Consider the following 22,861-nt stretch of genomic DNA (forward strand, 5'->3'; position numbering starts at 1 on the left):
ACTCAGACATTTATTCATAATGTTTTTTATAATTCCAGATTATTTTGGCTATATCTACATAATGACTTAGCTGCTTCGCAGTGAAATGCTGAGTTTTAAATTTTGTATTGGTTTATGTAAGTCAGTTTACAATCCGCTGAGCTATTCTAACGAGAAAATATACTGCAGATGTTACAAAGAGCAACACAGCATGAAAAAAACAACTTGCTCTAGTGTTACTAACAAAGAACTACATAAAAATGTCTTCTCCTCCACTACATTGTTTAATTGACCAAAAGTAATGCAGTCATAGAAGGACTATTGCTTAAAAGCTAAGCATATACAGCACCTATAATTAGTACTGTATGATAGTAATTGTAAACCTTAAGAACAGATTACACTGGTCCTGAGTGGGTGCACTTCACTATGTATTTGGAATCGGGTAGTATACAGGGAGAAATACATCTGATAACTAATCAACTTGGACAGCTCTGTACTTTAATTCTCAATCTGCATATATAAAGTGTTATTTTCTAGATACATTTGTTCATAAAATTTGAAACAACACAAGGAAAAAAAGTCTATATTCAACCAAGCATTTTACACCTGGTGCTCAAAACTGATGAAATGTTTAACTACTCAGTTTTCCCAAAAGCTTAAATAAATTATTTCAGTTAAGCTTCCAACAGTTATTGAACAAACTGCAGGAGTACATGGAAACAAGTTGAGCTTTTTTTGTAAAGAAAAGTAGTTGGTAACAATAGCCATTTAATACGCTGTACGTAGAGTTAAGCTAATTCACTCCTAAGGGCATTCTCTCGCCACCAAAAAAAGTGTTAAAAATTAATAACTTAATCTGTGCCTGCACGTCATTATACCAGTTTGAATTATTACTATTTTCTATTTCAATACTATTTGAATGATTACTATTTAATTCTCTATTAATCCATTTAATCCTGAAAATTGCCACAAATAGGAAATCAGACAGTGGAATCATTCCAACAGTATTGCACAAGGGCTCTATGAGCTGTGCTTTGTCCAACGAGCTGAGTAAAAATGGCACCAACCCAGTAAAAAAAATGAAATGATGGTATAGGAACTTCTAAATAGGAGTAGTGAAGACATCACATACAGAACAGTATATAGAGTAATTGGGGCCCACATCAGTTCATTTACATTTCTCTACTTATACTGGGCCCACTTTAAAAAATAAAATAAACAACCCAATATCATAATGTACATCACATTTTGTTTATAAGGACACACTGAATAATGCACCAGTCTGAAGGATATCTATATCCTTAGGTGCCAATCTTGCCTGTCCCAACGACAGGTGCATACAGTCTATAGGCAGAGCTGTTAACAGTTCTACTCTGCAGAAGAGGTATGGTGCAAGTCAGCCCATGCAAGGAGTTAGAAACCAAGCATGCTCCACAAGACACCACCTACAGCAATGCATAGGTGGGATGTGGGGCATAGCTAACAGATCTCCAGCTATGTGGGGAAAGAATGTTCTGCAGCTGCAACTCACAGACTTAAAAAAAAGTTAACAGATATAAGCCAGAGGTAGCTATGAAAAAACGTTATTAGGATGGGGATGCAGGCATAGGATGTTAGCAGCATGCCCTGACTTATTAAAGTGGAAGTCAATTGCCACCTATGAACACATCCTAAATTTCCTCCAAAGACCCTCTCTGCCTCTGAAGAATTTTATATAGGTGGGTCAGCCACTTGAACCTGAAAATTATTCTTTCTATAAACTGAAGTCACTGCCACCAGGAAAATGACCTTCCGAATCAGAAATTTAAGTGCAAAGGTATTGGAGCTGAAAAGGAATTTTCATCAGCATGAACAATTCTAATCAAACCATTTCAAAAATGATATAGCCAAAATAGAGGGTGTTCCAAAAGAGGCAACAAGAATGATTAGAGGGATGGAAAACTTCCATATGAAAAGAGAATACAAAGCTTTACCTTAAGATGAATAGGCCAAAGTGTGACAAATGTATAAAAAGTAAGGAATAGTATAGAGAAGGCAGATCAGGCATTGCTAGTCACCCTTTTTATAACGCAAAAACAAGGGGGCATCAAATGAAATGAAAGGCAGCAAATTTTTAAAAGTGATTACAAAGAAATACATTTTTACACAGTGTAAAATTACCGAGTGGGACCTTTTGTCACAAAAAGCTTTTCTTTGATAAACAAAAAACCAAAAACTTTTCAGGGATTTTTTTTTTGATAAAAAGTCAAAAAATTTCATAAAATATTGACCAGACTGGTAATTATGATGATGATGCATTATTACGGCCTCAGTAGATTATAGAATCATAGGACTTGAAGGGGCTTTGAAAGGTCATCTAGTCCACTCCCCTGGACTCATGGCAGGACTAGGTATTATCTTCTAGACCATCCCTGACAGGTGTTTGTCTAACCTGCTCTTAAAAATCACCAATGATAGAGATTCCACAACCTCCCTAGGCAATTTATTCCAGTGCTTAACCACTCTGATAGTTAGGAAGTTTTCCTAATGGCGAACCTAAACCTTCCTTGCTGCAATTTAAGCCCATTGCTTCTTGTCCTATCCTAAGAGGTTAAGAAGAACAATTTTTCCACCTCCTCCTTGTTACAACCTTTTATGTACTTTAAAACTGTTATGTCCCCTCTCAGTCTTCTCTTCTCCAGACTAAACATACACAGTTTTTTCAATCTTCCCTCATAGGTCATGTTTTTTAGGCCTTTAATCATTTTTGTTGCTCTTCTCTGGACTCTCTCCAGTTTGTCCGCATCCTTCCTGAAATGTGGCACCCAGAACTGGACAATGCTCCAGTTGAGGCCTAATTAGAGCGGAAGAATTACTTCTCGTGTCTTGCTTACAACACTCCTGCTAATACATCCCAAAATGGAGTTCGCTTTTTTTGCAACAGTGTTACACTCTTGACTCATATTTACCTTGTGGTCCACTATGACCCCCAGATCCCTTTTCACAGTACTCCTTCCTAGGCAGTCATTTCCCATTCTGTATGTGTGCAACTGATTATTCCTTCCTAAGTGGAGTACTTTGTGTTTATCCTTATTGAATTTCATCCTATTTACTTCAGACCATTTCTCCAGTTTGTCCAGATCATTTTGAATTATAACCCTATCCTCCAAAGCACTTGCAACCCCTCCCAGCTTGGTATCATCCGTAAACTTTATAAGTGTACTCTCTATGCCATCATCTAAATCATTGATGAAGATACTGAACAGAACGGATCCCTGCGGGACCCCACTTGTTATACCCTTCCAGCATGACTGTGAACCACTGATAACTACTCTCTGGGAATGGTTTTCCAACCAGTTATGCAGCCACATTATAGTAGTTCCATCTAGGTTGCATTTCTCTAGTTTTTTTATAAGAAGGTCATGCAAGACAGTATCAAAAGCTTTAGTAAAGTAAAGATATACCACGTCTACTGCTCTCCTTCCCCCCCCTGTCGCCCCCAAGGCTTGTTACCCTGTCAAAGAAAGCTATCAGGTTGGTTTGACAAGATTTGTCCTTGACAAATTCATGCTGACTGTTACTTATCACCTTATTATCTTCTAGATGTTCGCAAATTGATTGCTTAATTATTTGCTCCATTATCTTTCCGGGTTTAAAATTTAAGATGACTGGTCTGTAATTCCCTGGGTTGTCCTTATTTCCCTTTTTATAGATTGGCACTCTATTCGCCCTTTTCCAGTCTTCTGGAATCTCTCCCATCTTCCATGACTTTTCAAAGATAATCGCTAATGGCTCAGATATCTCCTCAGATGTCACATAAGTATTGCTTAATAAATCAACTAAAATTAAAGTAGTACTATTTCTTATCAAAGATAGTTATTAGATTTCAGCTTTTCCAAATTGCTCAGGAGTGGGTATTAAGACAATATGTTAGAAACATCACCGATCAATATACCTAAAGAGCAAGGATTTTTACTTCCATTGGCTCATTTAGTGTAGATCTGAAAGTATTTCAGTTGCAAAGTTATCATTTTTAAAAACTAAATACCCTCCATTATATATACACAGTTAAAAAGTTATCTTTCTGTCTGCATGTGCGGTATGTTATTTACAGTTCTGATCCATTTCATTACAAACATTTCATTAAGATAAAAACAGAAATATTCATTCATTCATTTACTTTACTGTAAGGCATAAGATGGATCATCACTGCTATTTTAGTAAGAGCAATGCAATCTTAATAATCATTCAACCTATACAAAGAGCAAATATTAAAAATACACAATTACAATAAAAAATTAGGGAGAGGGAAAAAAAGGAACCCCACCACAACTACATACACCCAAACCAATTGGACTACATAGGAAAAAGTAAAAATCTACTTGAGTTTGTGAATGGAGGAGATTGGCAGCCAAGCGGATTCATCAAATTTTTATTTAAATGTGAAAAAAAATTATGGAGATTCTGGGGCTTATGTACAACTGATCTTTCTTTCTCAGAGTACTCATGAAGTGAGTATTACACATTATTTTTATTCCTACAAGCATAAAGTTTTTTCATTACCATAAAAACTTTAGGGTCGGAGGAGTTGTATGTCCATTACCTTCCATAATAAGTTACTGATGACCAAAATGACACAGCCTTGGGGCATCATGTGAGCCAGCAACCAATAATGCAGATAGTAATGATATCTGCCTTTCTAAAATTAATTGCAACATCCCACTCCCATGGCATCAAATAAAATTGATCTTTCTAGTGATAGACAGAGACCAGGAAGCAATACATTAAGAAGGAAGGGCCGTGGTTGTACCACGTCACTGGCCAGTGGAAGGAGTAAGAGAACTATTTTGTTTTGCACTTTACATACTAAATACCTTTAATTTGTAAAAAATGAAAAAAGCAGAACAGGCTTAAGCGCTAGTTTCATAATCTCCTTCATACTAAGAAAATGTCTCTCTTTATAAAACTGGCATAATTTGGTTACATTACATTCAGTGAGATCACCAATGAGTTCTTTTGCGTAATCAGGGCTGCAAACATAGCTGGTAAGGGGTCTGACTGGGGAGAGAGGCTGGGAGATATCATATTTCTTTTTGATTCTACATGAAGCAGCCACCACAGATGAGATTAAAAAGTATAAATTCTACAATTTTCTGGTTCCACTTAATCTGGACATTTGATGCTAAAATGTTCCTATTAGTTCACTTTCCATCTATACTCAAAGTACAAGAGGTAAAGCATCCCACGGGGCTATTTCCCTACATTTATCACCCCAATAGCAAAGTTTATAGTTCTCATCAACTTTGGAAAAGTGTGGTTTCATCTGAATCATATTTCTCTGTTGCTGTGCCTGCCACCAAATGTTAGCACAGAACTGGCTTTTAATGAAAAAATTATGGCATTATAACCAACAAGAATGAAGCATGCAAATAAATTGCAGAGCTAATCGGAGGTCACAATTAATCTTGTCACTAAACAATTAACTGGTGATAAATCAGCAGCAGTAAAGAAAGGCAGGAGAAGGCTGAACCACGTCTAACGTAACAGCCTCATCAGTCAATTAAGGCTGGGTCCACACTACAGACCTGTATTGGTATAACTACATCGCTCAGGGGCATGAAAAATCCACACTCCTGAGCAATGGAGTTATATCAACCTAATCCCCTGTGTAGACAGAACTATGTCAATGGGAGCTTCTCCCTCAACATAGCTACTGCCTCTCAGGGAGGTGAATTAACTACACTGGTGGGAGAAGCTTTTCTGTCAGCGTAGTAGCATCTTCACTAAAGCAGCGCAGCTGCACCAATGTAGAACTGTACGTGAAGACAAGCCCTTAAAACTCTTCAGATGGCATCAGCAGAGGCAATATAGAAAAGTCAGAGGAAAAGTGATGAGCAAAGGAGGACACCACCAATTATGGCCATCCTAGGATGGTCTTCCAGCTGGTTTCATGGCGTTTTTAATTTTGCTATGTCAAATGTAATGATGTTTTGTTACAAAAGTGGAAAAAACATCTAGTGAAAAATGAAAAATCTTATAAAGAAATCATTAGGAAAATTTTGCATAACCTTCCCAATGTTCCGATTTAACTGATCATAGAACAGCAGCATCTACTTGGCTAATAGTTGGCCTGATAATATTGAACTACAGTATTACTGCAAACACAGGGTGCAATCCTGCCAGGTGCTGAGCATCCTCAATTCCTCCTTGCTTCCAAGGGATTTGAGAGCACTTGGCACCTCACAAGAGAAACTCAGCACTTCACAGAACTAAACCCACAATCTATAATAAAGCATTACTAACTACACATTTGTCTACAAGGTCACATCAGCTCATTTCAGTTTTCCCTACTCCCAAAGAGACAAATATTAAGCATTGCAAAAATATGTTACTAGGATTCACTGACATCTGAAATCTTGATGTGCATAACAAAGTTAATCTAGTTTCCCCTATATTATTACAACTGTTGTTATGGTATTTAAACAAGTATTACCTTCAATTTCTGAAGTGCCTCTGAACTTGTAAAAGTCCTAATATGAGCTTCGACACGATCAAACTCCTTTAAAAATTCTTGGTTTCGCAACACAGCATTTTTTTGTCGTTCACATATTTCTTTCAAGTATTTTTTGAGTTTTATGAAGTTTATTTTCGCTCTAAGGTGGGAAAATAATACTTTTATGATGTAAAATGAAATCAGCCATAACAATTTGAATCAGTTTATTTATGGGAGACAGATTTTTAAAAAATGCTAGTACAATATTCAGTATTACTCTTTTTCTCCTAAAAGACTAAGTACAGATATGAGCAATTTATTCAAGACTACATTATCAATAACAAGATGCTACACCTAAATAACTTAGATTTAAATTTGATTTTAAAATAGCATTCAAAAGGACACAAAAATTAGTGGATTAACAAATTTTCCAAAAAAAATCCACTATATTTTCAGACTTCATACACTAAATTTCTAATTCCAACCATCTTATATTAGTTCACATTAAAAATGAGTGTGTTTGTTTTGTTGAATGATTGTCATACAGACAGAAACGTTAAAAGTCTTCCAAACTGCCAGTGTTCTCAGAGAAATTCCAACTCATCTAAATTCATATCAGATAAAAAAGAGAAACAGACAGTCAGTCAGTCTGTGGGAGTGAATAACTCAGTATATTGATTTCCCCCATCTTTTCAAACATTTATTTTCCAGGATATGAGCCCTATTCAGACAAAATGCATACAGCATCATGGGAAAGCTATCTGCTCTCTCCCGGAGAGAAGGATGGGTTTCTTAGGGCCAGACAGACTTTTTAAAAACAAGAAGTCCTAGGCTGACTGTCCATAAGCCATGGGAGATCCCATCCCTGTATTAGAGCATCAGGGTACATACTGAACATATTCTCTACTCATCCATCATCATTCTCATGAGCTTGGTGATATAAAGGACAGTGATGCTCGGTTTCTTTCCCAGAATTTTCTATGTCTTGAGGGGTGTCTCCTATTTCTATTCCTCAAACTTATTTTAAGAAATTCAATATTTTCAGAACATTCCTAGGTAATAAACTTAGACTGACTCTGAACAAATTACAGCTCCCCCCTATCTCTGGGAGAATTTTGTTTTCCCAACTTGGAAAACTATATCTCCTTTTTGTTAAGCCACACATCTTTGTGGCTGTTAGATTTGACCGCATAGACCCCACCTTGGGTTCAGATTGAATGAGAATTAATATACACTCTCCCAATTAACATCATTGTGGGATCAAATTATTATAGATTTGATGGCTCCAGAGCTCCCACAATCACGGCTGTGAGGCAAGCTTGGTCAAACCTGACTAGAAAATTCTGCTTCTATTCCTACAGAGGCGGAGCAATCCTAGCCTTAAAATCAGTGGCAAAACCTTCATCTGGATGGACAGAACCTGGAATTTTTATTATTATATTAAAAACTATTTTACTTACACATGTTTTTTTCTCTACTTTATTTTACTACTAGAAAAAGTTACATGAAAACTGGACAATATTTCTTATATTTTTCAGTTGCCACATATTAGACCGTTTTTCGGGTTGTAATTTGTAAAGTTAGTCTTCGAGGATGTATCTTCTGGATCAGAGGAGTATATAAGTTATTAGATCTCTCATGACGTTTTCCAGAAATACAGTTCTACATACATGTGTTTTCAGAAGAGATTGAAGAAGAAAGATTCTTCATTCGTATTATATGAGGCATCACAGCAAGGACTGTCTTTCTATATGTTTGTACAGAGACTACCTAGCACTGTGGAGTCCTAATTCTGACCAGAGCTTCTTGGTGATACCATAATACAAATCATAAATACCACTTGCCAGCAGTCTCAATTTGGCTAAAAGAGAGGCAGGTTTTTGCCTCCTGTCCAGGCTCCCCTTTACTGCCCATGACTGCTGGAAGTAGGAAAAAGAAAAGTTTTGTGAATACTACAGGGTAGTTTTTCCTGCAGCTGTCACTGATGCTTTGACTCCTCCACTCCCAGCTCTGTGCTTCTCTTATCACAGCATGCTCATTCCCACTTGTGACTATGCAAGCTGTAGAAGAGGCAGTCATCTCTGTTTCATCGAAATAAAATTCTATCCTCACCATTAATATATTTCCTGGGTGGCTGTGGTTTTTGGGGTTTTTTAATTTCAGTTATTTAAAAGTCAAGTACAAGAAGCTATCAGCAGGGACTGGCACCGCCTTGTGCAAAGTCTCAGTTAGAGCAGCATGGCTCAGTCCAGGACCTGGGCAACAATGGCTTAAATCCCATCAACAAGAAAAAAAGGCAGAGTCAACAAACATAATAGAACTGAGTCAAAAAGCCTTTGGCCCTCAGCGCTTCCATCCCTTGTACTCCAGAAGGTTATAAATCTCTCAGTCTGATAGAGTTCCTACTCCCTTGAAGTCTCAAGCTATTCTACTCTTTCCTTTCCTCTTCCTCCCTCTTAATATTTGGGCTTGCCCTCATTAGCTAAAGCAGCGGAGGGTGTATCTCTCCATAACTAACATTTCTCACAACTGAGCCGGGGCAGGGCTGGTCTTGCAGTCTGTGTTTTGTGGGGGATTTATAGACCCCATCATACCAGCACACACTTTTTAGTTTCTAGTCCTGGCAGTATATACTGTAGAAAGAATATTCTCTTGTTGACGTCCATGGGTTAATTATATTTACTTTAATGGGATTCATTCACATGCGTCATGGAAAGAAGTTGAATTCTGGAAAGCTGAACGCTGTCTATTGGCTCAGGGACAGTTTCTGTTTGTTTTTATGGGACATGTAAAATATCATCCTTTTTTTAAGTTATCATAAAAGGCTACACTTTATGCCCAGTGTGGTAAACTTCCATGACAATTGTCTGAAGCTTCCTCATATGAATTAGATCACCAAGGTTTTGCAGAAAGTCAGTCTAACAAAGTCATACACAAAGTTTCAGTAATAATACAGAGTAAGGAGAATATGGTTACATTTCATTAGACACTCAAGGCATTTTTCATCAACTGTTTCTACTACTGTAACAAAGACATTTAATAAGCTCTTATATTATATTGAACATGTGAATATTAAATTCTTTTAAAAACTGACAAACTTTACAATGATATTTCAAAAGCATTTAGTGATCTCTACATTGTCCTAATGAAAATAAAATAATCCATAAGTAGAATTTTAATAGGCTTACATGTATGTATCAGATTTGCTGTACTCAAACAGTTTTCTTTCCAATTCCAGCCTCTTTGTTTCACTAAAGAAAAAAAAAGGGAAATACAGAATGATCAAGCCATTGTTCAAATGTACAACTTAAGCTGCCAAAGAGTAAAGAAAACACAGTATAAATTCTTTGGGGCAGAGACCAGCATTTTTATTACGTGTTTATACAGTGCTAAGAACAGAGGCCCATGATGCAGCTGGACCTTAAATTATCAGCAAAACAGCTTTCCCTTGAGAATAGTGAATCCTGGGCAATGCTCTCCAGGCACATTAACAGTTAAATAGGTAAGCTTCTTTGTTTCTAGCTCATAGCAGTGGAAAATTTACTCACATTACGTTTTATTTCTTCATAAGAAACAAATCAACCAATCATAGGACACTGTTGGGCCTACCAGCTACATTACCCTCCTGAAGTCAGAGCCCCACAGGAGGGCTTCCAAAACTGGTGACTGGACAAACAATACTGAAGTCCTTGAGAGATGCCAAATCCATTGCACTAAAAGCCTGGTCATCAGGACTCAACTTTGTATACACGGTCCACATGGAGGTTTCCCGTACACTGAAAGTGGTGCTCTAAAGTCAACTGAGCATGGGAACCTACTCTACATGTCGACCTAGCCTTCGGTATAAAGACACCTTGAAGGCCATCCTGAAAGCATGCAAGATAGACATTAGAGCCTGAAAGCTTGTTGCACTGGACAGACCCAGATAGAGAGATTTGTGCCATGAGGGCATGTCCACTTTTGAGGAGCGGCATGAGAGGTCTCTGTAGGAGACGAGAGCTCATCGTAAGGACATCGCCTCAAACCCTCCCCCAACAACAAGTACACTTGCAAGACATGCAACCACATTTGCAAATCCAGGATTGGACTTGCTTTCCAGGTGAAAAGCCATAAAAACAAATAAACCCAGAACTCAAGTCAACACGACCTAAACACTCATCCATCAAAGCGACAGGAGAATCCAACAAACACCACCAACACCTAATGTACCAAAATAAGTGTGATTCAAATACAGAACACAGCAATACCTCTGTGCAACAACTGGGCTTCGAGGAAAATAAACAAATACTTCAAATGATATGAAAGACAAACTCTGTAGCTGGTTTATGGACAACCTTAATCAAGAAAAAATAGCATAACAGAAAAAAAAAAAAGAGGCCAAAGGGTGAAGATGATGACCTGATCGCACAGCTAAGACTTGTGCATGGAGGGACTGGGTTCATTCCAGGAGCAACCTTGCCATCAGAAACAAGATTTCCCCCCAGACCAGGATACACCAACTCAAAGCAGTTCCTGACCCTGCCATAATAGATGCAAAACCTGCAAATCTCTCTCCACTGCTACAATGATCAATATCCCCCACAACACACCTTTCAAAATCCATGGTTTCAACACATGCCTATCATAACCTGTAGTGTACATCATCTAGTGCAAATGCTTCAGTAACAACTATGTGGGTGAAACTAGACAATCACTATGCTTCCAAATGAACTCTCTCAGAAAAAATGATAAAAGACAAAAATGCCATGTCACCCGTGGGTGAACACTGTTCAGAAAGCAATCACTCCATATCTGATCTATCAGGCCACCATCCTCAAAGGATGTTCAAGATTGACAAGTTCAGCCTTGGGCTGTCTCAATACATCAAAGATGTTTACTGTACAAGCTTGGTGAATAGCAACATTTCTCAGGTTTCCACACTGATCTTAGGAAACCAAGAAGATTGGAGTCCATACTAATATAAACTTAGCCTTGTCCTTCTGGGTCTTCTTGTACATCAAGCATAGGAGATGGCTGCAGGAACAAGGAACCACAAGTAAACCACCGGAACAAGGCATCCATCTTACAAGTTTGCCTCCACCAATGTCTGAAGATGACTGTGGTCTTAAGGTTTGAGCCACGTATGTACTTAGGTTCCCTAAACCCCAGATTTAGGTGCCTAAGTCTCAGGTTTTGCCACCTAAGTCACAGTCTTCACTGAGATTCACAAAATTCTTACTGAACCCCGCAGGCACCTAAACTCACTCAGCACCTAAGTTTCTGTCTCTGAGCACGCATGCTGCTGCCTCCTGCTAGGAGCGTGGATGCCTATCTCTAGCCTAAGCCCCAGAGCAAATCACAAAGCAGGAGAAGATAGGTGAATAACAGCATTCAACTAACTAAGCCACATGCAGGGCCCAATTAAGTAGGCATGTTTAGAGGCTGCTTAGCGGATCAGGTCCCATTCACAATCCAGAGGAAGAGGAGCCCACGTTATAACGTTTAGTCCAGCAGTCAGAGCACTCATCTGGCATGTGGAAGATCCAGGTTTGACTCCCACCCTCTCGACCAGAGGGGGAAGAAGGGAGATCACTGTGCAAATCCTATGTCTCAGGTGCACACTCTAACCACTGAGCTATGGGAACATGTGAACATGACTCTATAGTCCAGTTGTTGGGGTTTCACACCTCTCAAGTGGGTGCCCTAAGACCAGTCCCTCTCCTCCAATCACTCTTTCATTATTCAGCCACAGTACAACAGCTTCAAGAGAAGAGATGGACAGAGCCCCACATCCGAATATCTCATAGCTCGGTGGTTAGAACACTCACCGCAGAAGGGACTGACCCCTGTTCAAATCCTTTCTCCCCCTCTGGCAGAGAGGGGGAAATTGAACCTGGGTCTCTCACAACCCAAGCAAATGTTCTAACTGCAAGAACCTCCTCCTCCAGCTGTTCTGTGTGAACATAAGAATGGCCACACTGGGTCAGACCAATGGCCTATCTAGTCCAATATTCTGTCTTTTGACAGTGGCCAGTGCCAGATACTTCAGAGGGAAGGAACAGAACAGGGAAATTATTAAATAATCCATCCCCTGTCATCCAATCCCAGTTTTTGGCAGTCAGAGATTATGGGACACTCAGAGCATGGGGTTGCATCCCTGAGCATCTTGGCTAATAGCCATTGATGGACCCATCCTCCATTAACTTATCTAATTCTTTTTTTAACCCAGTTATACTTTTGGCCTTCACGACATCCCCTGGCAACAAGTTCCACAGGTTGAGTGTGCATTGTATGAACATTGTGTCCTGCTGTCTGGAGTGCCACAACAGTCAGAGTACCAACCTCAGAACAGACTTAAGAAGCAAGGCACAAGTCCCAAACTGGTTGTGATTTCTATACTTAGATATTATCAACTAATCATCAAGTGTAAACTCCTTAGGCACTACACCAGCCTTAACAAGGAGTCACAGACAGTCTCCTTAGGCACGCCAATCTATCTTGCCACCCAGATAAGCTTGCTTTTGTGATAGATGATCCCTTACACTAAAAATCACAAAAATATTCAGGTTACTCCCTATCTCAAAGGACCAGTCACTTATCCCAGGTCAACTGCACCTCAGATCCCACACCAAAAACAACACTTGTAGCCAATATTATAATAAACTCTTTCAAGATTTATTAACTAAGGAAAAGAAATAGGACAGTTATTTATAAAGTTAAAGCAGGTAAACATACATCAACAAATGAGTTATGGGATGAAGTCATGCACACCTCTCCTCTTGATGGGTGGAGGATGAATGCAATTAAAGTCTTTGCCCTTTGATGTTCCACAATGGTTCATTTGGTTTCAATGGGTCTTCTTGATGGGGAAGGACCTAGCACCTTCTGTAGGAACCCAGCATTTTACTTTAATTAATGCCTCTTTCCTGTTTGATGACTTACACAAATACAGAGGGTTACAATGCAAACACTTACTACTACCTTATAACAAGGGGTATTGACGTTATAAATGAGATTATTACATGCAAGTGATTCATTAAGTCTAAACACCAAACAAACACCTATATTAACACTACTAACACACAGGTGAGCCAGACTGGTTTCCAGCTATGCACTTCTCAGTGTTCAGCTGAGACCTAGGACCTTGTGTGATGCTGGCAGGCCAGGTGCGAGCACATGCCACATGTTTCCTTTTGTTTGTTTTAAACCTGCAGCCTATTAATTTCCTTGGGTGACCCCTGATTCTTGTGTTATGTGAAGGGGTAATTAACACTTCCTTATTCACTTTCTTCACACAATATATGATTTTATAGATCTCTATCTAATCCCCCCCACCTTAGTCCTCACTCTTCTAAGATGAGCAGTCCTCATCTTTTTAATCTCTCCTCCGACTGAAGTGGTTCCATACCCCTAATCATTTTTGCTGCCCTTTCTATACTTTTTCCAATTCTAATATAACTGTTTGAGACAGGACAACTAGAACTGCATGCGGTATTCAAGGTGTGGCCAGCCAATGGATTTCTGTAGGGGCATTATAATATTTTCTGTCTTATCACTCCCCTTCCTAACAGTTGCTAACATTGTTAGCTTTTTTGACTCCCAGAGCACATTGATTGGCTCCTGATTCAGTCACGAACATCTGATCCCAGCCTGATAGTTTAAGCTACAATACCATTTCCCACTCTCTGATACAACAGATAAAATGTCAACAGGAAATATATTGCTTAGTTTGGTTTTTGAGGATGTTCATTTTCCTTGGTCCCACTTGGGCTTCCCACCATCCCTATAACTGGCTTGTATGTCAGGTGTTTGAGTTAACAAGGGTTTTACTGAAAGTGGGATCTTCATGGAGTTCCATCAACCAAAAATGCTTAAAGTGTTAGGGATCAGACAGTCAATGTCTGGAGTATCATCATCTGGGAAATTCTAAATGGTTAGTGTAAAAGCCTAGAGTAGCCTGAAATGTAACTTTGCCTAATAAACTAGGTGCAAACCTGATTCCCTATATATCAGTTGGAGATAGTCGCTTTAGCCCATACCTAGTTTTTTTTAAATGCAGGTGGTATCAAACAAACCACTTACTGTGTCTTTTTCTAAGCCATGCCACACTGAGGACACCTTTATTTTCATGTAAAAGACCAAGTCAGTCAGCTTGAGGCTTCCCTTTGGCTCACACGGTTTGCAGCATGCAGCACTGGCTCTTCACAATAATGTAAAACATTTTGCTTAATAGGCAAGACTAGCACTCCTGAGCATTCTACCAGTGAGTCCAGGGGAATCATTTTCAAGCCACACAGAATCTTCAGGTTCTAGAGAGGAAGGATGATCAAGTGGTTAGGGTGCAAATCTGAGACTTAGGAGACCGAGATGCAACTCCCTGTTCTGACACAAACTTCCTGTGCGACTTTGGGCAAATCACTTAAGGCTTGTCTAGACAAACACTTAGTGCACGGCAAGCTGGGGTGTAAATCTACCCCACCCTAGCCTGCCACATAGTAAGTGTCCATGTGGATGCTGCTGTCGCACACTAAAAAGTTCCCAGATGCACTTTGACCTACCCCATTTTGAAACGGGAGTAAATCAAAGAACACTAGGGAGCTTTTAGTGTGCAGCAACAGGGTCCACATAGACACAGTGTGTGGCAGGCTAGTACAGGGTAGATTTACACCCCCACGTGCTGCAAACTAAGTTTGCGAATAGACAGGCCCTTAAACTCTCTGCCTCAAGTCCCCATCCATAGAACAGGGATAATAGTACTTCCCCTATCTCATGCAGTGTTGTAAGAACAGGTACCCAGAAGATTGTGAGGTGCTCGCATACAACAGTAACGAGTGCCATAGAAGTAGGATAGATCGATTTGTTTTACAGTTGCCTATTCTGCCATCCTGATATTGACTAATCAGTGTTTCACAACCAAAGTAGCATCCAAATTTACTAGTGTAGGGCAGCTTGGGGGAGCCAGTTCAGGGAGCATTAAAGTGGAGGACACAAGGCTGCACTGAGCTCCAGCTGAAAAACTAATATTTCCTGACGCCTCAAAGTTGCAATCCCCTAAAACTGCTCTAAAATAAGGCAAAGAACCTTATATTAGGCAAGAAATTGGTTAAATTTCAAGATGAAAAGTATGATTTCTTCAGAAGTATGAAAGTTAACACTCTCAGAGAGAGCAGTTGAGACTTGAGAGAGACAATGATTTGCTGAGACAGTATGACTGTTCTACTTCTCAATTCCAGGAAAGTTGTTATTGTCAAAATTTCCTTTAGCAAACTGTTCTTCTGCCTGCATGTGTGAACTGGGATAGCTATATCAAAGCCTGTGCTACAAAACTGCATAGGCGTGGTGCATGCAAATATCTGTTAAAATGGAAAGATAATTATTAGGTCTATAGTTTTGAAATCCTGTTGTAGAGGACAATTAAATATTTTCCCATATGCTAAGTACAGCACTTAGCTATATAAGTTATTTACTTGATTTTTCACACCTCTCATATAAGAAGATTCCGCTTCTCACCAACTGTCATGCAAAATTATTTAAGTGTTGAGTAATCACAACATGCTCAGATCTGTACATAATACAGAAGACAGTCCATCCTCCAATGAGCTCACTGTCTTAGACACCAAGGGCTTGAATCTCCACCACCTTGCACCTAGTGTAGCAATTAACACCTGTGCACAGTGACTTACACAAATGGTAACATTTTATATCACGTTATCACAGGTTGACATTACTATACAAGGTGCAGGGCCTAGGAGAATGAGGACGAGACAATACAGTCCAAAATATAATCTCATACATTCAACAATAATGTACACTCTTGTACACTGGGGGAGGAGGGGAGGGAGGGCAGGAATCTTCATGCAATTGGTAGATTTTTATTGTATGTTCAAGTCTTAGTGGCTTATTCTTAAAATGTCGCACTAAAAGAGTGTGATTTGAGGAGTGATTTAAAGGAGGAGAAGGGAAGTCACTTGGAACTCCTTTCTTCTTCAGCAAAAATAAGATGGGAGGGGAGAAACATAACCAAGCAGCAGACCCCTTTTATGCGCGTATCTTCTTAATACTGTCCCGATATTATGTTTGAACATAACCAACCACTTAAGGGAAGAATGTAAACAACTACAGGATGATGCAAAGCTGTCAGGCCATTTAGAGACAATATTAACGTTCTTTGAACTTACAGATACAGGGTAAAATTTTCAAAAGCACCTGTTGGGATTTAGGTTCTTAAATCACTGGGGTGCTTTTGAAACTTTTAGCCTTAATCTAGTAAGAAAAATCCTCAGATTCTAAACATTTTTTTAAAGTGCCACTTAATCACTACAAACTTTTGAAATGGCCAGTGTTCCCATAGGACCTACCTAAAGGCAATGTAACAGAAGCCTTTGCAGCACTGGTGTTAATATCATTGACAATACTAGTGCATACACAAAAGTAAACAAACATGCTAATTTAATTTCCTTTAGCCATGGGGGAAAGGGAGGGAAAGAGTATGTGCCAACTGGAGAAGGCCCACTGGCTATTACTCTTTTTAGACATCTTGTTAAAGCAAAACTAGATAGAGCTGTTCAGACATATCCTGAGTCTGGCCAAGATATACTTGGCACAGGACCTGGAGTGGAGACAGAAGTGACATTATGCCACCTTTCTGTTCCTGATCCTGGGGAGGGAGTCACTTAAAGTTGCTTTAAATTACAGCAGCTGGTGACAGCATCTTAAGGGTGGGTGGTTTCAATGGCACAGGATCGCCAGCATAAAATTTTCCAGCGACATTCTCTCTAGCAGGCGTGGGGTCAGGGAGAGAATGTAAGAAGCAGATGGCATAGAGCCAGCTCTCCCGGCTTTATGCCACCTGGGATTTCCACTATGCAAGAGGAATCACCACCTGGCTTTAAGCCAGCTTTCCATCCCTCTTTTCCCCTACAGAGTGATGCTAAGAGGAAGGCACTTGGCCAAGTACTTGGACCATGGCTTTTAATCTTTACATCAATATTGTACTAGAAACAATAGATGTGAAAAATGTAAAGTTGTTAAGATTTTTTTTTTTTAAGGCTATGATATGCTAGCTACAAGTAAATACTGTCACTTAGGTAACAGAGGGGTAGCCGTGTTAGTTTGGATCTGTAAAAAGCGACAGAGTCCTGTGGCATCTTATAGACTAACAGACGTATTGGAGCATAAGCTTTCGTGGGTGAATGCGTCTGACGAAGTGGGTATTCATCCACGAAAGCTCATGCTCCAATACATCTGTTCGTCTATAAGGTGCCACAGGACTCTGTCGCTTTTTACTGTCACTTAGGTTTTGCATTACCACCAAGATCTTGGACAGGTGGATTTTTTAAATCCAGAAACACTTTCTAATTGAAGCAACTTATTATATCCAGTCTCACTATCCTGCTTTCATGAACATCTACACCAGGGGTCTCAAACATGCAGCCTGCTGAGTTATTTGCTGTGGCCCGCCAAGTTCCCTGTCCCCCCAGAGTTATTTCCAGTGGCTGCCAAGCTCCCTTCACCCGCCGCCCTCCCTCCCCCATAGCGCGCCACGTCCCTGCTCCTCTGCCTACCTCTAGGCGCTTCCCGCCACCAAACAGCTGTTTGGCGGCGCTTAATGCTTTCCAGGAGGGAGAAGAAGGAGTGGGGAGCCGCGCTCTGGGGAGGAGGTGGAGAAGAGGCAGGGCAGGGGCAGGGATTTGGGGAAGGGGTGGGAAGAGGCAGGGCCTCATGGAAGGGGTGGAGTGGGGGCATGGCGGGGGGGGGGGCTTTTGTATCTTTATATGAAAAGGTGTCAGCGGTGTGGACCTTGAGCCAATGTACTAGACCTCATGTGGCCCTTGTGGTGATTTGAGTTTGAGATCCCTGATCTACACTGTGCTTAAAAATCTACTCAATTGGACAGCCTTAAAAGGTTCTTCTACACTATTCATATATGGAGATATACCTATCTCATAGAACTGGAAGGGACCCTGAAAGGTCATCAAGTCCAGCCCCCTGCCTTCACTAGCAGGACCAAGTACTGATTTTTGCCCCAGATCCCTACATGGCCCCCTCAAGGATTGAACTCACAACCCTGGGTTTAGTAGGCCAATGCTCAAATGACTGAGCTATCCCTCCCCCCCACCCAACGAGTCAGATTTTTAAAGGCTCCCCCTCCAGGCTTTGTAAGCTGGTGCATGGGGACACAGCACCACTCAAGCTTAGCCCAGCCATCCCTCCATCATGACAGATGGGCAGCTGGGCCAAATCCGAGTGAGGTATTCAGGTGCCTAAAGATGCAGATAGGTGCTTTTGACAATCCCAGTAGACACCTATCTGCATCTTTAGGAGCCTAAATACCTTTAAAAATCTGGCCCTAGTTGCCTTGGAAATAGTTAGGCCCAGCCCCCCCTCCACATGGGGTCAGAATTAGGGTTGAGGTGCTGGGACAGAGGGTGCATATATTTAATGGTGGGTGACACGTTCCTCTGGTGTTATGTGAACCAGTGATCTGCTGGGTCACTCCAATCCTGGACGCTGGGAGACAGCCTTACCCTGCTCTGCAGTGAGAACCCCCACTCTGGGACTGTTCACGCACAATCTCTGGCATGTAAGCTGCAACTTGGATTGTGCAATCAAATGACACTAGCCAATATCTCTGGTCCCAGACACAACCCTAGAAACCTCCACCTTGCAGTGTCCAGTTATGCCTACTAGATGCTGCAAGCTTATATGAGTTTGTCAATTTAACAAAGAAATTGATGTGTACCCAGCTTGTTATCCCAAGGGGAGTCCCTGATACATTTCAAACCAAACGCAGTGCTTCAGGTAAAACAAACAAACATTTATTAACTATAAAGATAGATTTTAAGTGATTATAAGTCAAAGCACAACAAGTCTGATTTGGTCAAATGAAATAAAAGCAAAACGCATTCTAAGCTGATCTTAACACTTTCAATGTCCTTACAAACTTAGATGCTTCTCACCACAGGCTGGCTGGTTGCCCTTCAGCCAGGCTCTCCCCTTTGATCAGCACTTCAGTCGCTTGGTGTGGTGTCTGTAGATGTAGGTGGAAGAGAGAGAGGAAGAGCATGGCAAACGTCTCTCCCTTTTATCATGTTCTTTCTTCCCTCTTGGCTTTGCACCCCTCCTCAGAGTCAGGTGAGCATTACCTCATCACAGTCCCAAACTGACCAAAGGAAGGGGGGTGACTCATCTGAGAGTCCAACAGACACTTTTGTTGCTGCCTAGGCCAGCATCCTTTGTTCCTGTGAGGCTGGGATGGGTTTGTCCCATACCTGCCTTGATGAGGTGTGAACTGCCCCTCTGCTCTTAGAGAGTTTTTGCCTGGGCTTATTTTAAACCATGAAGATATATATATGAGTCTGAATATATATATATATATATATATATACACACATACATGAATGAAATTAAAACCTATAACTATAAAATTACTGTAACAACAATTACTATAACATCACTATAACAACAATGCTCAGTGCATCATGAGCCTTCTGAAGACACCCAACATGACAAACTTTGCATTGGATACCACACAATCATTTTACAAGGATGAACATGGGGGTGCTGGGTGTTCCCCCGAGGTACAGAGTGTCACAGTGGGTCACAAAAAGACAAAAATGCAGTTGGTGGATTGCCTTAGTAAAAAGTTCAGGAACCTCTGGCATAGACAGCAGCAATATAAACTTCCCAACAGTGCTCCATCAATGTGACTCTGTGCTCCCAAGGGACCTTTTTTGTTCAGACTCCATGATCTCTTTTCAAATTGCCAAAACCACCTGCTAATTATTGTCAATTGTAGTGGTGTTTCCTGCAATGCACACACTTGTCCAGTAGGTAACTGAGACTATCAATTCATTTCACACAGATTGAGGTATTACTAAAGGCCAAACTTTTTAAAAGTGACTAGTTATTTGGGGTGCCTCAACCAGAAATACCTTAAAGCATCCTGATTTTCTCCTGAAAATCATGCCCCTTTAAAGTGTGTCATGCTGTGACCCAAAAACCGAGGGCACCTAAAATCACTTTTTTTTTTTTTTTTTTTAATTTAGGCTGTAATTATAATAACTTACATTACAGAAGCATGCATATATATGGCCCTTTAAACATGTGTGTGTCCTCAAAGTGTTGGTTTCTATTTTTGTTTGTTTAAAAGTGGTGTACCATTTTGAAAATAGGGCCAAGTCAAAGTGCCACTTCACTTGAAAAACTCAGAATATCAGCAACAGATCAGCAGCTGTTATAGATGCTATTCACAATACCAGCCTACACATCACAAAAGTGGGGTGTTAAAAAAGCTAAATAATTAAGAAGTTTAAAGCAACAAAGAGTCCTGTGGCACCTTAAAGACTAACAGATGTATTGGAGCATAAGCTTTCGTGGGTGAATACGTCATGCGTCTGACGAAGTGGGTATTCACCCACGAACGCTTATGCTCCAATACATTTGTTAGTCTTTGGTGCCACAGAACTCTTTGTTGCTTTTTACAGATCCAGACTAACACGGCTACCCCTCTGATACATAAGAAGTTTAACAATCTGTATACGTACTTCACACTCAACAGCAAAAATATAACTGCCCAAAATGAATTAATAAAACAAAAGGAATTGCAGAAGTATCATCTTTTGAGACATTTAAAGCAACTTAGGCCAAAATGTAGTTCTGTTTAGAAAACAAAGTTTTAAACACTCCTAATAATAGAAGTGGTTTAATGACTCCCCCCCCCCACCCCAATTTTTCAAATGAGGTCTTTTAAAGTTTGCATTCAGATGTTCTCCTGCTGCATGTGCAAACACACACCGTGGCACTGTGCTAGGTTACCAAATGCAGGAACATTACTTAGTGCAGTAGCCATCAGACTTTTTTGTAGACTCTCACTTAGTCAGAGATCCCTTCTTAGGCCCTGGCTCGGAAACTTGCTTGGTGTCTATGCAGTATCCAACTGACTTCTGTGAGGCCCCACACTACCAAAGGAGTCCACCCACACAGAAGAAGCTGCCGAGGCCAAAGACATCACCCTCCTGAACTCTCAGTCCCAAATCTGCACTGTCCACCGAATAACCAGTTCTTAGTTACATAAATACATAACATTGGGACAGTATTAAGACAACATGAACATTAAGTGGTTTTACAACAGCGGCTTGGATATGATCGATTTAGTCTCTATGTTGTTTATTTCCTATCCCTGGACTTCCTATTTATTAGGGCCAGCTTTGGGGTGTGAGTGTAGGAGGAGGGAAGTCAGATGGATAGGAGGAGCTAGAGGTCTACAACAGTGTGTGAAACAGACTGACAAATAGAGGCTGGAGGTGGGGAGGCGAACAGGGTGCACGGGGAGGGACAGACAGAGAGGGAAGTTGGGCGGGGGGGGGGTCAAACAGAACAGCAAAAACATGCAATTGATGGTGACAGAGGAACAGACAGATGAGGAACCTGGGGAAGGAAGGACAGAGACAACGGGGGCCCAGGAAGACGGGGCAGGCAGAGAGGGGGCTGGGGAAGGACAGAGACAATGGGGACCCAGGAAGACGGGGCAGGCAGAGGGGGGCTGTGGAAGGACAGACAGACAACAGGGGCACAGGAAGACGGGGCAGGCAGAGGGGGGCTGGGGAAGGAAGGACAGACAGACAATGGGGGCACAGGAAGACGGGGCAGGCATGGGGGGCTGGGGAAGGAAAAACAGACAGACAACGGGGGCACAGGAAGATGGGGCAGGCAGAGTGGGGCTGGAGAAGGACGGACAGACAGACAACAGGGGCACAGGAAGACGGAGCAGGCAGGGGAAGGATGGACGGACAGACAGACAGACCGCGGGGCAGGCAGAGGAGACGGGGAGCGCACGGACGGACACACCCGAGGGCAATGCGAGGGGGCAGACAGGGAAGCTCACAGGGGACCGACGGACAAGGGGACTAAGGGGCAGAGACGGCCCCAGCGCAGCGCAGCGCCGGGCGGGCTGGTTCGGCTCCCCCCGGGCCCGGGGTTAAGCGTACGGCGGGGCCCGGAGCAGGCGGCGCCGACCCCGGCTCCTCACCTGTCCCGGAGCCGCAGCTGGAGGCTGCCCAGGATCGCGCAGTGGCCGCCGCCGGGCTGAGGGCGCCGGGATCCCCCCGCGGCGCCGGGCCCGGGCGCCCCGCACATGTCGCCCTGTTTACATCGGTGTCCTAAGCGACGGCTCCCAGCATGCATTGCGGCCGAGCGGACCCCGGAAGAGCTGGGCGGGAAGAGGAGCCTCACTCTCAGTCCCGACCGCGGCCCAGGCCCCGCCCCCCAGTGGCGGCAGCCTGGGAGGGGGCAGGGCCTCGTTCTCCCTCCCTCCCCTAGTGGAAGTGCAGCCCAGGCCCCGCCCCTCGCTTGTCCATAAGCCCCGCCCCCAACGTCCCTTGCTGCTTGGGGGGGGGCAGGTTCCCCACAAAGGCCGTTGTCAGACCTTAG

At 41.7% G+C, this 22,861-nt stretch overlaps 1 protein-coding gene across 5 annotated transcripts in view; it reads right to left on the bottom strand.

The window, feature by feature from the left end:
* The window catches only part of KIZ (kizuna centrosomal protein), a 98,189-nt gene extending 75,557 nt beyond the window's left edge, over nucleotides 1–22,632 (bottom strand). For 4 of the 5 annotated variants that reach the window (XR_003369861.2, XR_003369862.1, XM_026653229.1 and 1 more), the window contains exons 1-3: nucleotides 22,461–22,632; nucleotides 9,640–9,702; nucleotides 6,452–6,611 (exon numbers count right to left, since the gene is read on the bottom strand). Coding sequence is in view for 2 of the 5 variants with exons in the window: in XM_026653229.1 (XP_026509014.1) it covers nucleotides 6,452–6,611; nucleotides 9,640–9,702; nucleotides 22,461–22,615 (378 nt within the window). In the remaining 3 variants the exon portion in view is untranslated. Of the gene's footprint in view, nucleotides 1–6,451; nucleotides 6,612–9,639; nucleotides 9,703–13,165; nucleotides 13,184–22,460 lie in introns of those variants that run through there. The other variant, XM_024219974.2, reaches the window with a different exon arrangement.
* Between the last annotated feature and the right edge of the window lie 229 nt (nucleotides 22,633–22,861).

Source organism: Terrapene carolina, unplaced genomic scaffold (genome assembly GCF_002925995.2).
Source record: "Terrapene carolina triunguis isolate 2854851 unplaced genomic scaffold, T_m_triunguis-2.0 Scaffold132, whole genome shotgun sequence".
In the NCBI taxonomy this organism is placed as follows: Eukaryota; Metazoa; Chordata; order Testudines; family Emydidae; genus Terrapene; species Terrapene triunguis.